Here is a 15,152-nt window from a genome sequence, read left to right on the forward strand (position 1 = left end):
GTTTGACTCATTCTTCTTTGCGACATCGCCCTCTGCTCTCGTGCTTTCACCCAAATCGTCAGCTCTTCACTTCACCCCTCTACTGATTAGCTGGTTAGGATAAAGTATCTCTGAACATGCTGTTGTGCTTTACAGCCAAACATCTCTGCTGATTGCATCCTGCACAGAAACTTTCTCAGTATTTCCATTAAATAAGAAACGCAATTAAAATCACACGTGAATATGTTTGTACACGCGATGAGTCATTAAAGTCCAGAAATCCGGGACTGTCCCTTTTGATGATTCTGTGACCGGATCTCGCACGGGGACTCGTGAACAGCTGTCGTTCTTCAGGTCGGAGTGAACAGCAGCAGGTTGGAGTTTGATGGATTGCTCTGAAATTTAGTACAGGCAATCAAGGCTGTTTTTGGGCTCACCCTGATTTTTCATCTTGCCCAATCATCAGGTGCAAATTTGAGTTTCTCCAGTACTTTGGTTTGCAGTCCATGCCGACGTCTCTCCAATTGCCAGAGTTAGGAAATATTAACATTCTGTAGTATTTATATTTGCCGATTCTGCAAACAGCCGTCCTCCAGGAACCGAACGAGGCGGCTTTTAAAGGTAACTCGATATTTGGAAACACGTTCAAGACGGACTGAACGTCTTCGTTCACTTCCTCCACGGCTGTAGACTAAATTTCCAAAACGGCGCAGAAAATCAACGTCATTGCTCACGACTTCTCACGACTTCCCTTCTGAGAAAGCCCCAAATGAGCGGTGCAGGAAAGCAGTGGCCAACTTACCAAAAACGCTACTCCAACATGACTGGTGTGCTCACTTGTGGTAAACTCCACCTGTGGATCTTTGTGTTGCGTGTTATGAGCCAGAGTCGGGTTTCCAGGCCGTGTCAGTCAGGTGAAGCTCGCCTCGGGTCGTCCCTGAAAACCTTTGATCCTTTTCACAACTCCGACTCCTCGCTCCTAAGCAAACATCACCTCCTGCTGCTGCCAACGTATCTCCCACCTACATATTTCTGCTTCTTTCCACCTGAATATAAAGCAAAAAAAAAAACCAAAATAAAAACAATAATAATGATGATGTAATAGTCTACGTATCCATCCATGTCGGGGAGAGGTCAGCAAGATGGCGATTTCCTTTATTATGTCTCGTGTCTGCCTCTGTTGCAGGGCGGTTGTAAAAATAGTCTCGGCTTCTGGAGGATGTATAAAAAAATAAAGATAAAAAAAAACACGCGCCACTTAGCGTGGGCTTCACCCGGCCTGATTTATTTCCAGAGTTGGGTAAAATGTCATAAACGCCAGGCTTAGAAAAACAGCTTGAGACTGCGCGATGCAGTCGCGTTTGTTATATACATCAGACCTGATTTGTGCTCCTAAAAGTCTGATTTGACATCCTGCTCTGTCGTTCAATTTTCTTTCCAGACAGATAAGGCTTTTGGTTATTTGATGATGTTTTTTTTCTCGACATAAATCCTTTCACGTCTGAACACAAGCTGTTCAGGGGTTTCTCTGTTCTCGGATCCAAAGGATTCCTGCGTCCTGGCTGCAGCCGGCCGCCGCTCTCCCCGGCGACCTGCTCAGACCTGCAGGCGCTGATTGACAGGCAGGCATCCGAACGGTGATTAGAACTTTTTTTTTTTTTTTTTTTGGTTACCGCTGAGCCGCCCAGACAAGGTTTGACCCCTGACCCCTGCCACCACATCTGTTTCAGAGCTCCACTGAGGTGGATGTGTCCTCCTCTTATCAGCAACCTGGGGCTTCTCTCTCTCTCTCTCTGTGTGTGTTTGCAGGAAAAGGCCTGTGGTCGCTCCCGGCTGCGCTCATTCACCTTCCTGTTTTGTGTGTTTCAGCTTCGGAATGAACCACGACGGCATCGGCAACTCCTGCGGCACCAAGGGCCACGAGACGGCCAAGCTGATGGCCGCCCACATAACGGCCAACACCAACCCGTTCTCCTGGTCCGCCTGCAGCAAAGACTACATCACCAGCTTTCTCGAGTAAGTGGATGACGGTCGCTCCCCCCCGTGGGACTGTCTGAGTGGGCTGGCCCTCGCCTGCGTGTGTGTATGTGTGTTCTGAACCGAAGAGGAAAAAGGTGCTTGGATGTTTTCCTGTTTTCTCCCAGATGTCTCGGTTTACAACCTGCTGCCTTCGGCTGCCCCTAGCGTTCCTCGGCGGGTCTCTCTCTCCCTGCCCCGCTCGCTCACGGGCCAGACCTCCTCCTGGCCGCCCGTTACGTCGAAGCTTTTCACGTTTCGCTGCAAGATCCACTCGAAGGGTTTTCCTCTTTAGGATGTGCACTCAGACCACGTTCCTTTCATTTTTATTTCATTCACTCAGTAAATATCAATAGCTTAGGGCTGCAACTAACGATTATTTTAGTCATCGATTATCAGGACGATTAATCGATTGATTGGATTTTGAAATTGGCACATTCTGCTGGTTTTTCATTTGCCCTCTTGAACTTTCTGTGAGATTGATTAATTGATTAACAGATTAATTGATTTCATTCACTCATAGATATGCATAGCTCAGGGCTACAACCATTTATTTCAGTTATTGAATATTAGGATGATTAACTGATTAATCAGGTTTTTAAAAATTTACACATTCTGCTGGTTTTTCATTTAACCACTTTAGCCCTTTTTTAAAATTCAACATTAGAAATATAATTAAAGATGCAAATAAATAAATAATAACAATCTTTAAATAAGGAAATAAACATGTTATTGGCTAAAGTGTAATAGTAGTTTTTGTGAAAGTTTGATCGTAGATGGATCACAATAATGAAAATTAGAAATAAGAACAATAAAAACACACACACACATATATATATATATATATATATATATATATATATATATAAAGAGAATTTGAACTGTGTGAAGCTAAAACTGACACTTAAAGAGTTCTGTGTGAAACATATTTACAGACAGAGAAGGTTTCTGTTATCCGAAATGCAAAATGTAAAATTGTTTTGTACAGTTTTGGCTTAATTTCTGTTTTTTCTTTCATCAAATCACCTCTTTTTGAATCTCTATGCACGAGTTAATCAGTCAATTACTGAGTTAGTTGACGATTATCTCAGTAATCAATTAATCACAATTAATCAATTATTATTAAAGGCTTTCAGCCCGAGAGAAGCTCATGTAACAACTAAAAGAAATCATGAATGAAAAGGAGCAGAAAGAAGTAAAACTTTACATCTGTCACTTTTTCACATGAAAAGAATATTAGCTACTCAACTCTGAATAGTAAAGCATAAAAAACTACACAATAAAGCATCAGCTTATTCAATGCCATATAGTTTTGTTATTATTTTCAAATTTCTTTTAAATGCAGATAAAGATTGTTGCATAAACTGACACCTCTCACTCCAACGCATCTGTCCATCCTACGTTGTTCTGAATCAAAACTTTTTGGCAAATATCTAACTTTGGCTCATTTTCCCTCAGTAACAACTTCCACACTGAAGACCATTGTCACTGGGACCGCGTGTCGCCTTTGCACCGCGCACATCGTCACCGTAAAAGTATTTTCCTGGAAGCGGATAACGGCTCAAAACGATAGAAACTTTTGTAGTCGGGGGGGAATAATCATCTGCTTGAACTCCACCATACCTGGGAATATACGAGCTTGTTTTTAGGCTGTTCTGGGTTTTTACTGCCGTTTCTTTTTCAGCGTTTCACAAAAGAGTTGTGTGTGTAAACTGTAATTATCCTCGGTTTCGCTCTCTCAATCGGAGCGTTGGATGTCGCGCAGGCGTCTCTCTGCCAAGTAAACAACTCTGGCTGAGGTATTGGCCTAGATTCCCCGTCTTGCTTGAACAAGAGTTTTTTGTTGTTTTGTAGAGATGTTTTATGAATACACTCACTCACATTTTAGGAGTCATATATTCTCTAAATTTGCCTGCCAGTTTGTTATAAATCTCCATGGTCAGGAAGTCTATTGAACTCAGTTTTAGTGTTTTTTTTCCTGCATGGTTTTTGGTTGGATGAATCATCCCGCTGGCCCCGGCGCTGCCAGCATCCTCTCTGTAGTGACATGAATGAACGCCCCGGGAGCTCATTGATCGCTGACTCTGCTGCTTATTAGAGGATATCTCTGCTTATTCTAATGAATTTGGCCGAGCACAGCAGACAGAAAGCCTTGGCGACCACGTCAGATAGTAACGGTCATGTTTGACGGCGTGATTATTTTCTTACTCTTTCCACGGAGTCGGCCCAGAGCGCACAGAGAGTCTGGGTTTCTGTCATTGATGACTGATTCCCTCGATGTACAAGATGCGGAGTTGTTGGTTCTCCTTTCTTGAAAACAATGAAATAAAATTTGGACTGGTTGCATGTTTTACTTCCTTCTTAGGGACAGAAGCAATAGGATGTATGTAAGCTTTTCCCAATAAACAATAAATCCATTATTTTTATCATAAAATAAAATGAGCGCAGTCATTTTCATTTGGTTGTTAAAAAGATGCTTCTATTTAATATTGTTGAATTTTGAGAAACATTTTGATACTACAAAGTAGACTGCTTCTTTTTCCAGTTTTCCCCATCTAAGCTGAATGATTATTGGTTTTTTTAAATGCAGTTTTTGATACTGAAGCTTCATAATCTGTTTCTATTATTGTGGCTCTGATCGTTTTTTTTTTGTTTTTTTTCTATTTTTGGTTATTTAAAATATTTTCTAGTTCCATTGTTAAATGTTCTTAAATTTATGGTCGTTATTATGATTATTATTATATTAGTTTTAAGTGGTCTCAAAAGAACAATATTATAGTCTATCACTATAATTTCTGGGACAGTTTATCCCAAATTTTTGCTGGACGACAAACTGCATCAGAAATGATCATGATACATGATAATATTGTTGTCTTGAGACCGTTGCAGTATGGTATTGGCATAATAAAATAAAGTTCACCCTCTCAAAGATCAATAAACTTTAATTACTAACAAACACTTGCCAATGGAGCTGGAAGACATTTTGAATATCTAAAAAACCCGAAACAAACAAAACAGGATGCAAAACGGAAACTGAAGTCTCCGCGAATAAGATTCCCCTGGAAACCAACGCACCAGAAAGAGGTAGAAACACGGGAAAAACAACCAGTCCTGCAAAAGGAAATGATCACCCCTTTGATTCTCCTTTCATTTTCAGACACTCAGAGCCTTAGAAACCGTTTCAGACATCGCCACTGCTTTCTCCCCAAGCTGTCCGCTGTGCTCCTCGGTCTCCATGACGCCGTTTGTTCACGTAACGCATATGGAGGTTTAAGTCCCACTCAGGTGTGAGCGCACAACTTTGAACCCACTCCAGATCTTTCACTCTCAGCCTGCGTTGCCATTTTATTTTCTCCTCCATGGATACGGTCCAAGCAGAGACATACAGTATCGTATCAAAGAGCCGTGTAATCAGAGAGGGCCGGTCAGTTCCTTCCTGCTGCCTCCGGTGGAACGTTGCTGTTTGTGCGTCTCTTCCCTTTGATTATTAGGCGTCGGTGTGTAATATCGACATTAATGACATATTATTTTGGACCTCTGACAAGCGTCCCGCCGCGGTGGTTTGGTAGTTAAAGCGCATGAGTCAAGCGGCAGCAGACGAGGTGTGCTGGGTCCCGGCTGCAGCGAAAGGCTCCTTCGTGTTGGAAACAGTCCTAATGTAGGTTTGTCTTTTCGACAGCTCAGGTCGGGGAACGTGTCTGGACAACGAGCCTCCAAAACGAGATTTCCTGTATCCGACCGTGGCCCCGGGGCAGGTGTACGACGCCGACGAGCAGTGTCGCTTCCAGTACGGAGCCTCCTCGCGTCAGTGCAAGTATGGGGTAAGAAGGCAGCGTCTGGCACGATGCAGTAATGCTTTAAGAATAATAATTTTAAAAAATCTAAACATTTCCCTCCTCCTGGCCCTCCAGAATATCACTTTTATGTTAAAACACCAATTATAGTTATGGTTATTTTTGTAGAGCAAAGAATGTTGCCATAACATCTCAGTGCTGATTCTACACAAGCATTTTATCCCTTATTCTTAGCTAAATTACCATTCATTAAGCTAAAATGAACAGTAAGGGGTTGGTGTAGAAATAAGTTTAGTCTTCTACCTGCTTATTTGAGCGTGTAAATATACTTCACTGCTGCTCTTCTTTTGCTTGCATTTGTTTTAAATGTAATTATTTTTTGTATGTAACTTCCAGTTTGTTTATTACACTACATCCAATAAAGTTAAACTCAACTCAGCTTGACAATAAAAAACGCTTAACAGATCCATGTTGGTTTTGTTTATGTTGTGATAAAAGCAGCAAAATTAAAACTGCTGGTAAACTGTCAGGTATTAGACAATCGATTACATTTTAGATTCCAGTAAACTGTAGAAATGACACGTCAATGGATGTAATAAATTGTCCTTGCTTGGTAAAGTTTCCTTTAAAGAAGAAAGTAGTGACTAACCCAGGAATGCTAGTTGACAACATATCCAAAGCTAATGCTAGCCTAGCCATGCTAATGGCTAGACAAGACATGCTAGCTGCTAGCCTGTGCACATGAGTAAACTCCTTCTCATTTGCTAGTTCACTCAGGTGGTTGCTTAGTTACCGGTACTAAACAACCAGTAACTATCCAATAACATAGATGAATATGTGATTGGATGTAGCCTCCTACGACAACAAAGTAGCTACCGCTGGCTAAACAATAGTTTAAATTTTAGAGCTTGTATGGGACGAAATGTAACAAGCTACACATCTTAAAACGTATTAAATAAACTATTTTATACTCAGTAAGATTTTTGCAATATGTTGGTGTAGATCCTCAGTAATCCAGGAAATAAAAAGTCTTGACAGTTTTAAATGAAGGCAGCTGGACTTCTTTTGAAGATGTTTCTCCTCTCATCCAGGATGACTTTTCCAGTTCTGTAACTTGAGTTGGAAGAAACCATCACACAATGACCTCATGATACAAGGCTCCTGTCTAGTCTTATGATTGTGTCATTTACAAATTTTCATAAATAAGGTTTTAAATGGACCTAAAGATAAAGCCTGGAAAACAGTTCATTTAAGACATGAAAACACGAGTTAAATACTGGTTAAGATCTTAAGATAATTAAATAGTGACACTGAATGATCACACATGGAGTCAAATATCACAATTATGCAAATATAGATTATTGCATAAGGTACAATAAAATAAGCTACGGTAAATGGTTATAAAGCAGTGGTCCCCAACCCCCGGTCCGTGGACCGGTACCGGTCCGTGGACCAATTGGTACCGGGCCGCGCAAGAAATAATTAAATATTTCCGTTTTATGTATTATTTGAGTCTGGAGGATCTTTTATTTTGAAAATCCTTTAACCGGATTCTCTCAGTTACTTGTGGTCTTGTTTTGTTCCTCCTACTCATGGACTTTCACTGGCGACATTCTGTTAAGTTCTCTCCGCTGTTCTGATTTGCTTGATGACTTTCAATTGCCCCTTTTCCACCGGCAATAGAAACAACCCGGTTCGGCTCAGCTCGGCTCTATTTCGGAGTGACCGCATTTCCACCGGTGTTATGCCCAGAAACTCATGCCTGCCCAGCAATGAAGCTTCAAACTGCTTTGCCACGTAGAGAAAAGCAGGCTGTGGATATAAGCAACACTTCAGGTGTCATTGTCTCCCATCACTCCCTGATGGGACCGTCTCGTTGCAGAGAAACGAGCTCAGGGCTCCCGTTAGTCATTATCGTGAGTTAAAATTTTCACGAAAGTAAAATGCTCGTTTTTGTGGCGCATCTGTATCTTATTTTGAAGGGATATGTAAAAGTTACCATAGCGACCAGAGTCTGAGCGTTTGGGCAGTGGTCGAGAGGAGATGAGTAGAGCTTGTGAGTCTTAAGTCTAGTTTAGACGGCAAGATTTAAGGATTGTCGGCCGATTCTCCAAACCTCTATGACCACAGAGCTGATAAAAGTCCAACAGGTTCGATCGGTTCGTGTGTCCAAGGCAGGAGGAACCACCACACGAACGTCCCGATTCCAGAGGATAATCCAGTAAAACCCCCAACATAGCATACGGGAATTTAGAATAACCAAACACGGATGACGATGTAGTTCAATAGTGACAGTTTGTGGAGTCATTTTAAGAGATAAAAGACGTAACAAAAAGAAAAGGCGGTGGATAAAAGACAGCGGGAGCAGCCGCCCTATTTGCTGCACTATGATTTGGAGGTGAATGTTTTTTCATAGTTAACATTTTTAACTGAATAAACATGAACATATATAATAACGACCTTTACATATAATAAGAAACATTTCCACATATTATCTCCGATATCCACCAGACTCAGTTGCGCGATATGTCAGCTGTTTGGGATTCCCCTCTGTTCTTACGTCACCGCACTTTCTGATTGGCTACCTGTCACATTCAGCAGGTTGTATTCTCGTTCCCAGTCAGGGTAAACCCCACAGGCTGCGATAAAAAGCCCAAGACAACCCAAATTAGGTATATTCAGGATTTAGCGGGAACACCAACATGCAGAAGCCTTATCTGACGGTTCACCCCCACCCCGGGCCGCAGCAAAATTTTCCAAGTCTTCACCGGTCCGTGGTAATAAAAAGGTTGGGGACCACTGTTATAAAGGACTTTAGATTTATTTACATGAAGCAATAACTTCTTTGCACTTCAAAATATTTTTTTCTGCATCATTTCTAGCCATCGATATCAGGAAACATTTAGAAAAAACGAACAGATTGGTATCAGTACAGGAAACAAGGAAACTAAAGTTCCAGACACATCAGTAATATGAATGAGAAACAAAAGTGATCCCAAATGGCTCCTTGTGGGACTCCACATCTTATTAAAGCAGGGATGGATGTACATCCACCAATCCTAACAAACTGGGGTCAATTGTTAAACAGCCATTTGAAAATGTTCCTATAAATCCAGAAGGTTAGCAGATTTAACATTGAAAGTGTGGGAAATAAATGTTTCTATTATTTTTTTATTTGTTTACAAGGCTGTAAAGTTACTAAATAATTAAACTCTCAGTCCACCTTCTGCATGACTTTGAAACAGGCAGTCAAAAACCAAGAGCAACTTCATGGCAAAACGTGAAGACTTTTCAACAAGTGGACCCAGATTGCTGGTCATTACATAAATATTTTGGCACAAACCAGGAAAAAAAAGTCAACTAATCTCCGCTAAACAGGGATTTGCTAAGAACATGAGAGATTATCTGGGTTATTTCATTTTATTGAAAGAAATATCTGACAGCAGATTACGACAGACTCCAAAATGACGTCCCGTTATTTTCCTCTAAGCTCATAATTGTGGTTTTAGATCAGGATGACAAACACGCAGTTGTGGAGACGATCCAACACAGCAAGACTGGAGGTTTTATTATGGAAATCAAATAATAATGGATCATATGATTGATATGCTCCCCCTATGATCACAGCTCCAGAGGAGACCAGGTCTAATAGGTTAAAATGCCTCGTTTGTGGATCAAACACCAACTATTAACTGTTTTTTTTAAATTGTTCTTATACTATTATATTACCCAATACCTGGTAGTTTACATCTTGCCCATTTAAGCATAAATAAATGTGCAGAGTCATTTTATGGTTGCAGTATTTCACTGGTAAAAGATGTTGCCTAACACTTCATTCCTCTGGCTCAGTGTGTGAAATAACAGAAAAAAAATGATTTGCAGGGTTAAAGATAGAGAAAATACAAAATTATATCCAGAAATCTGCTCTTCGTTCATTAATCTTCTGCGTAAAAAATGTACTGCCACGCGTGGATAAATAAAGCAGAGTTGCTTAAATGAAGAATGATAAAGTGAGATCTGTCAGCATTTCATATTTTATTAGCAAAGAAAGAAAAAGGTAAATTTAGCCCTAAATAAGCAAAGAGATACTTCTTTTACAGCTTCTCTCTTTTTTTTTTGTTGGGAACTTTCTTCTGCAAAGTTTTTTTTTTTCTCTTAGCCTATAAATTACAGAGGTGTGGGAATGAGCTGTTTGTGCGTTGTCACACATAACTCAGACGTGTAAGATTTAACGGAACGAAAACCCGCTTGGCTGTCTACTTCGTTTTGTTTGGGATTCAAACAAACATGATCTCATGAAACTGCGTAATAAAAAACAGCAGCCTGACATCTGCCCAGTATCATCCTAGCACATTTTAATTATGTGTGCTTTACTTTTTGTTCCCTTTAAGTTATTGTGCAAGTTAGAGGTCAGAGGAAGGAAAATAACACCGTGGCGTGTTTGCTTTATGTCGATGGACGGCAGAATATCGCTGTAACCTGTCCCATTGTCACAATGAAATAAAAATAATTTGATGTATGTTTTGTAAATAGTAACAGCCCCGGCATATAAGACTAAATCAATGTGCTGATTTGAATCATTATTGCCTACAGTTTTTAAAGAGATGCCAAGAAGGTACTGGAGACAATCCTGCATCCTTGCTACTTTGATAAGATTTTAAAATAATTAGAAAATTAGCATCCAAATATTTAAGATAGATATCTCAGGAGTTGATGTCTCAGCAGTTTCACCCCAAGGTCAGACCAAGTGATATTCGAGTAAATTAAATCTCAGACTGTACAGACAATGCTAACGTTTAGCTGTGATGCATGTAATTCACCAGTTGGGCGTTATGACTCTTACTGGAAGTCGCCTCCGCTGCCAGTAACCGTCCTCCACTGCGACGAGAAAAGTGCCAAAGAGAGGCAGCCATTAATGTTAATTCAGCGTTTGGGGGCGTGGCCAACACGGACTGGATTGAATGAATGGCTTCGTTCACTTCTTTTGCCGCCATCGCTAAAACTACAGGCACACTACAATTTTAAATTAGTGAAGAAAGACAATGTCATCGATCATGACCTCTCCTTCTGTTCACTGATTGACCCGGTAGAAATTCTACCAGAGACAATCCCAGTAAATGGGAGAAATTCCAGAACATCCTGTGAAAAGAGATTAAAGTCGAGCAGAATTGTGTCGGAAGGCAGTGGCCAGGCTCGAGGGTACCTTTAGATTGAAATTCAAAGAACATGAAATATTTAATTTCTTTGAGGCTAGCTAGAACCTGCTTGATCGGCATGCCCAGTAAGGTGCATTCCTGAAAGGAAATAAAGGTTTGTTAAAATCTACCACAATGAAAAAGCAAACCTTTCTTGAGCTGAAGAACTCACAGGCAGTACATTACTTTGTGTTTTTGGTATTTTGGTGGGGAATTGCCCAACAAAGTTTGGAAACACTGGTGCAGACCAACACGGCTGCAATATTTCACCGACTATGGGCTTTAGAGGCTTTAACTAAATGCACCCATGTTGACGACTGAGCACCGGGGGGTCGTCACGGACTTTAAATCTCAGCTTGAGACTGCGTCAGAGGTTGGAAAAGCATTACAGTCGTCAAGAGAGGATGTTTGGGTCTTTTTACAGCAGTAATTTAGCTTCGTGGATCCGTCCCATCATTGAGTCGCACTGGAAGCTTACCGGCATAGATGGGAGATCTTCCCAAGTGCAATGGAAACTGAAACCTTTAAAATAAAACAAACAGCATTTGATGGCTGCATTAGAAAAGTCTTTTTTTTTATCGTCAGCTTGTTGTTGGCTAGCATAAATCCGTCCTAGCGCTCATCCTCATTCTTTGAGGTCTGGATGGCTTGACCTTTGAGTGTGGCTGATGATGGTGAACGGAGCGGCGCGGTGGCTTATTGAAAGCAGCTGGCAGAAGGGGAGAACTTGCAACCTGAGAGTGTCAGTTTGCTGCTTTATTTAATATGGACAGGCTCAGGGAGCTGCGGGCGTATTTACTGACCCCGGGGCTCAGGATCTATGCGTCGAGCCGTAACTCTCTTTCATTTGCCACTTACAACTGTCCCGTAAAAAGCCTTTGAAGTCAAGAGATGGGGGAGCAATCCAGTTTGGCTTAATGGGAAATCTAACGCAGGGTTGAACAGGGCTGTTCTGGTAGCACGGATGATCCATTTATGGCGTTATTCATTTGGGGGGGTTGGGGGGGACAACTCGGTACTGCCTTCCTTTTCTGCGGTAATCCAAATGGATTCTATACGGGTTTTAGGAGCGATGCCTAAGAACTACTCAGCAGAACCAGCCCAAGGCATATGAGAGCGAAGCGGCTGCTCACTGCTTGGGGATCCCACACCACCAGGGTGATGACTTTATGCTACACACAGGACTGTTGCCATAGCAACTGACTGACAACAGCTCCACTAGTGTATCAGGATTCAACACAAAAAAACATGCAAATTAAAACCACACAAAGCATAGAGGACTCACTCTGTTACAGTATTATGTTTTCAAGCTCTGAGTTTATATTGCAATTATTAATAAATGATCGTCTGAACACAGTGGTGGTTGATAAGCTAATTTAAACCCCTGCTCTACTGTCACATCTGTCACAGTTGGCGTGTGAGTTGTCTTTTCTTTTTTAACTGAATCGAAACACACCGAATTCTGCAGCACATCTACATGTTAAATTATCAAAGTCAAGCTAGCATAGCTGACCTACTTCCCTCTCCCTCACTAATTTTTAAATTCAAACTTTTTCTCGATCTTGAAATCTAGTTGTCATAGTGTTCACAGTTAGCAGCAAAGAACTGCATCCCATTTTCTTTTATATGTCACACGTACATTTAAGATTTAATGTTATATTGACAACTTCACAGCTAAAACCCATGGCTGTCATTGTGACGTCGCATTAGAATGTGACATTTAAGAATGTCACTTTGAAATGTTTTAAAAATGTTTTAAAATATATATATTTTCTAGAATAAAAATGTTAAAGAAATGAGTTTTTTTTTAAAGTAACATTGGATAATACCATGGAAAAACAATTTCTCTGTTGTTTTTTATAGTTGGTAGACAACAGATGAATCTCTTCCTGCTTTTGGGATCTGCTACAGTTCAGGAAATGTTAGACATCAAACTTGTCAACTTGTTCACTATAAATTTAATGTTTATCAGCAGATGTTACTTTCAAATAATTAAAATAATATGGCACACTTTAATACCACTCATTTCTGCAATTCATAACAGGTGTGTTTATACACAAAGAGTAGGGTATGAATGATTAAGCATCAGGTGTTGACATTTTGGCACAAAGGCCCCAAATGAAAATCTGCTTAGGGCCCCAGAAAGGCTTAGTCTGGTCCTGCTGCTCAGTAATACTGCAGATGTCTGTCAGGCCTTGGAACTTGTCTTTATCTTAGACTTGGGAGGCCTGTTGCTCATCCATGGTTTCCCATAATGAGGCGCCAAAATGGGGATTTCTTGAACTGATGTCACGCTCCCATGTGGTTCTGAGGCAAATGCGGAAAAAAAGGAAAAAAAATGTTAGTCATGCTGTTGATCCAGCTGACTCTTCATTTCTCATAAAAGCACATTAAGAGCACTGTATGACCCTTGGCTTATTGCTTAAGATGCACTGTGATCTAAAGCATATGGCCTCTTAATGTCAGAAGACGAGACGCGGTCTCAACTCCTCTTGCTTTCTGATTTCATCTCAAATCATGTCGATTTATAGATGAATTTCTGTCATTTGTCTTCTTTTTTTTTGCTGATCTCACAGCTGCCAGGCAGCAGAAGAAAAACACCAAGAGGAAAACCACAAAAATCCAATGATAAATCATCCTCACTCTTTTCCCAACAGTTCGCCCCCCGCAGCCCCCCAGTCTGCCGATGTGATTTATTCTGACCAACTTGCTTTTTGCCTTCTTTCCTAGGAAGTGTGTAGAGAGCTCTGGTGCCTTAGCAAAAGCAACCGCTGTGTAACTAACAGTATCCCGGCTGCAGAGGGGACTCTGTGCCAGACTGGCAGCATAGAGAAAGGGGTAAGTCAGCATATGGTTGTTTTTTTTTTTTGCATATAAAGATTATTGCAAACAACCCAAAGGAACTCCTCTCCCAACTATTCCACAGTTTCTTTTCACAACAAATCACCCACAGGTAACAACTGGTTAGAAGATTGAACCTCATCTTAAACCAGAGATGTCCAAAGTGTGGCCAGGGGGGCATTTGTGGCCCTCTGGATGATTTTGTTTGGCCCCCTGGCCCACAATTTAAAAATTAATTTGAGATTTTTACATCCAAATAAAATCTTCTTACACATTTATTTAGGTACAAGACAAAGTATTAAGAGTTTCTGTTTTATTACATTTTGCTAATTCCAATAAGCACTGCTTAACCTATATTATCAAAAGTAGAGAGAAAAAAAGAGAACAAATGAGGACGATAAAACCCCAAAAAGTTTTGGACAATATTTACTTATTATTAAATACAGCAACTATGTAAGACCCAGTTTTTATAAAATTAGCTTACTTTTGGTTTATTAAGATAAAGTCTATTTAATATGTTATTGAAGAGATACAAACAAGGAATGAGTTCAGTCCAGATGTTGAAAATCTGATGAAAAAAAGGATTAAAAATCCACTTTTAGTGTTTCGACAGATAAAGTTAAGGTTTCATATATCCAAAGCCGTATTAAAGTCAGTGTGGGATCTTCCAGCTCAGATTTTATTTTTTTAATATGATCAAATGCAGTCCAGATTCATGAAAGAACTGAAAACAGTCATTTAGCTTCGCACCACTTGGAAGCTGCAGACAGCTAACGGTTAACCAGTCGAGGAATTAGTTTGTGTTTCATTTTACGCTGTGTCCCAGCATCCTTAAAGCCGCATACCTAAAGCTAGCTTCACAGTTGATGCATCTAAGCTGGCAAAAAAATCACTGTTCACCTCCTCACCTGCGGTGGCGCTGCACCAAGAAGAAATAAAATAGTTTTTCTGGTAGTAAGTTCAAGGGAAATATGTACTTTTGCATGGCATCATAGACATACATGCCTTACCTTTTAAGACCTGTGGTCTTTCGTATCAGCTTTTCTTCCTTTAACCCTTTTGGTGATCATTTGTTTGATGACATTCACCAATCTCAACTTCCACAAGGTTTCTTTTCCATAAATATGCTCTCCTCCAGTTGCTGCTGCCATTCACACACACGCACACACACACACACACACTCTCCTGATGAGCTGTAGGTCATCAGGCCTCTGATTATGCCAGCCAGGTTAGGGGGAGACAGTTTTAACGCGGATTATGGCGGCCATTGTGGCCGGACGGTCCGAGCTCCAAAAGGGAAGAATAGGAGAGCGTCACGAGCTGTCGC

General features: G+C 40.7%; 1 protein-coding gene across 1 annotated transcript in view; it reads left to right on the top strand.

The window, feature by feature from the left end:
- The window catches only part of adamts6 (ADAM metallopeptidase with thrombospondin type 1 motif, 6), a 75,938-nt gene that overhangs the window by 23,474 nt on the left and 37,312 nt on the right, over window positions 1-15,152 (top strand). Inside the window, exons 10-12 of the mRNA XM_015002117.2 lie at window positions 1,849-1,995; window positions 5,675-5,816; window positions 13,715-13,822. Of these exons, the coding sequence (XP_014857603.2) occupies window positions 1,849-1,995; window positions 5,675-5,816; window positions 13,715-13,822 (397 nt within the window). The remainder of the gene's footprint in view (window positions 1-1,848; window positions 1,996-5,674; window positions 5,817-13,714; window positions 13,823-15,152) is intronic.

Source organism: Poecilia mexicana, unplaced genomic scaffold, assembly GCF_051168715.1.
Source record: "Poecilia mexicana isolate PSO_F unplaced genomic scaffold, ASM5116871v1 scaffold_12, whole genome shotgun sequence".
Classification (NCBI taxonomy): domain Eukaryota; kingdom Metazoa; phylum Chordata; class Actinopteri; order Cyprinodontiformes; family Poeciliidae; genus Poecilia; species Poecilia mexicana.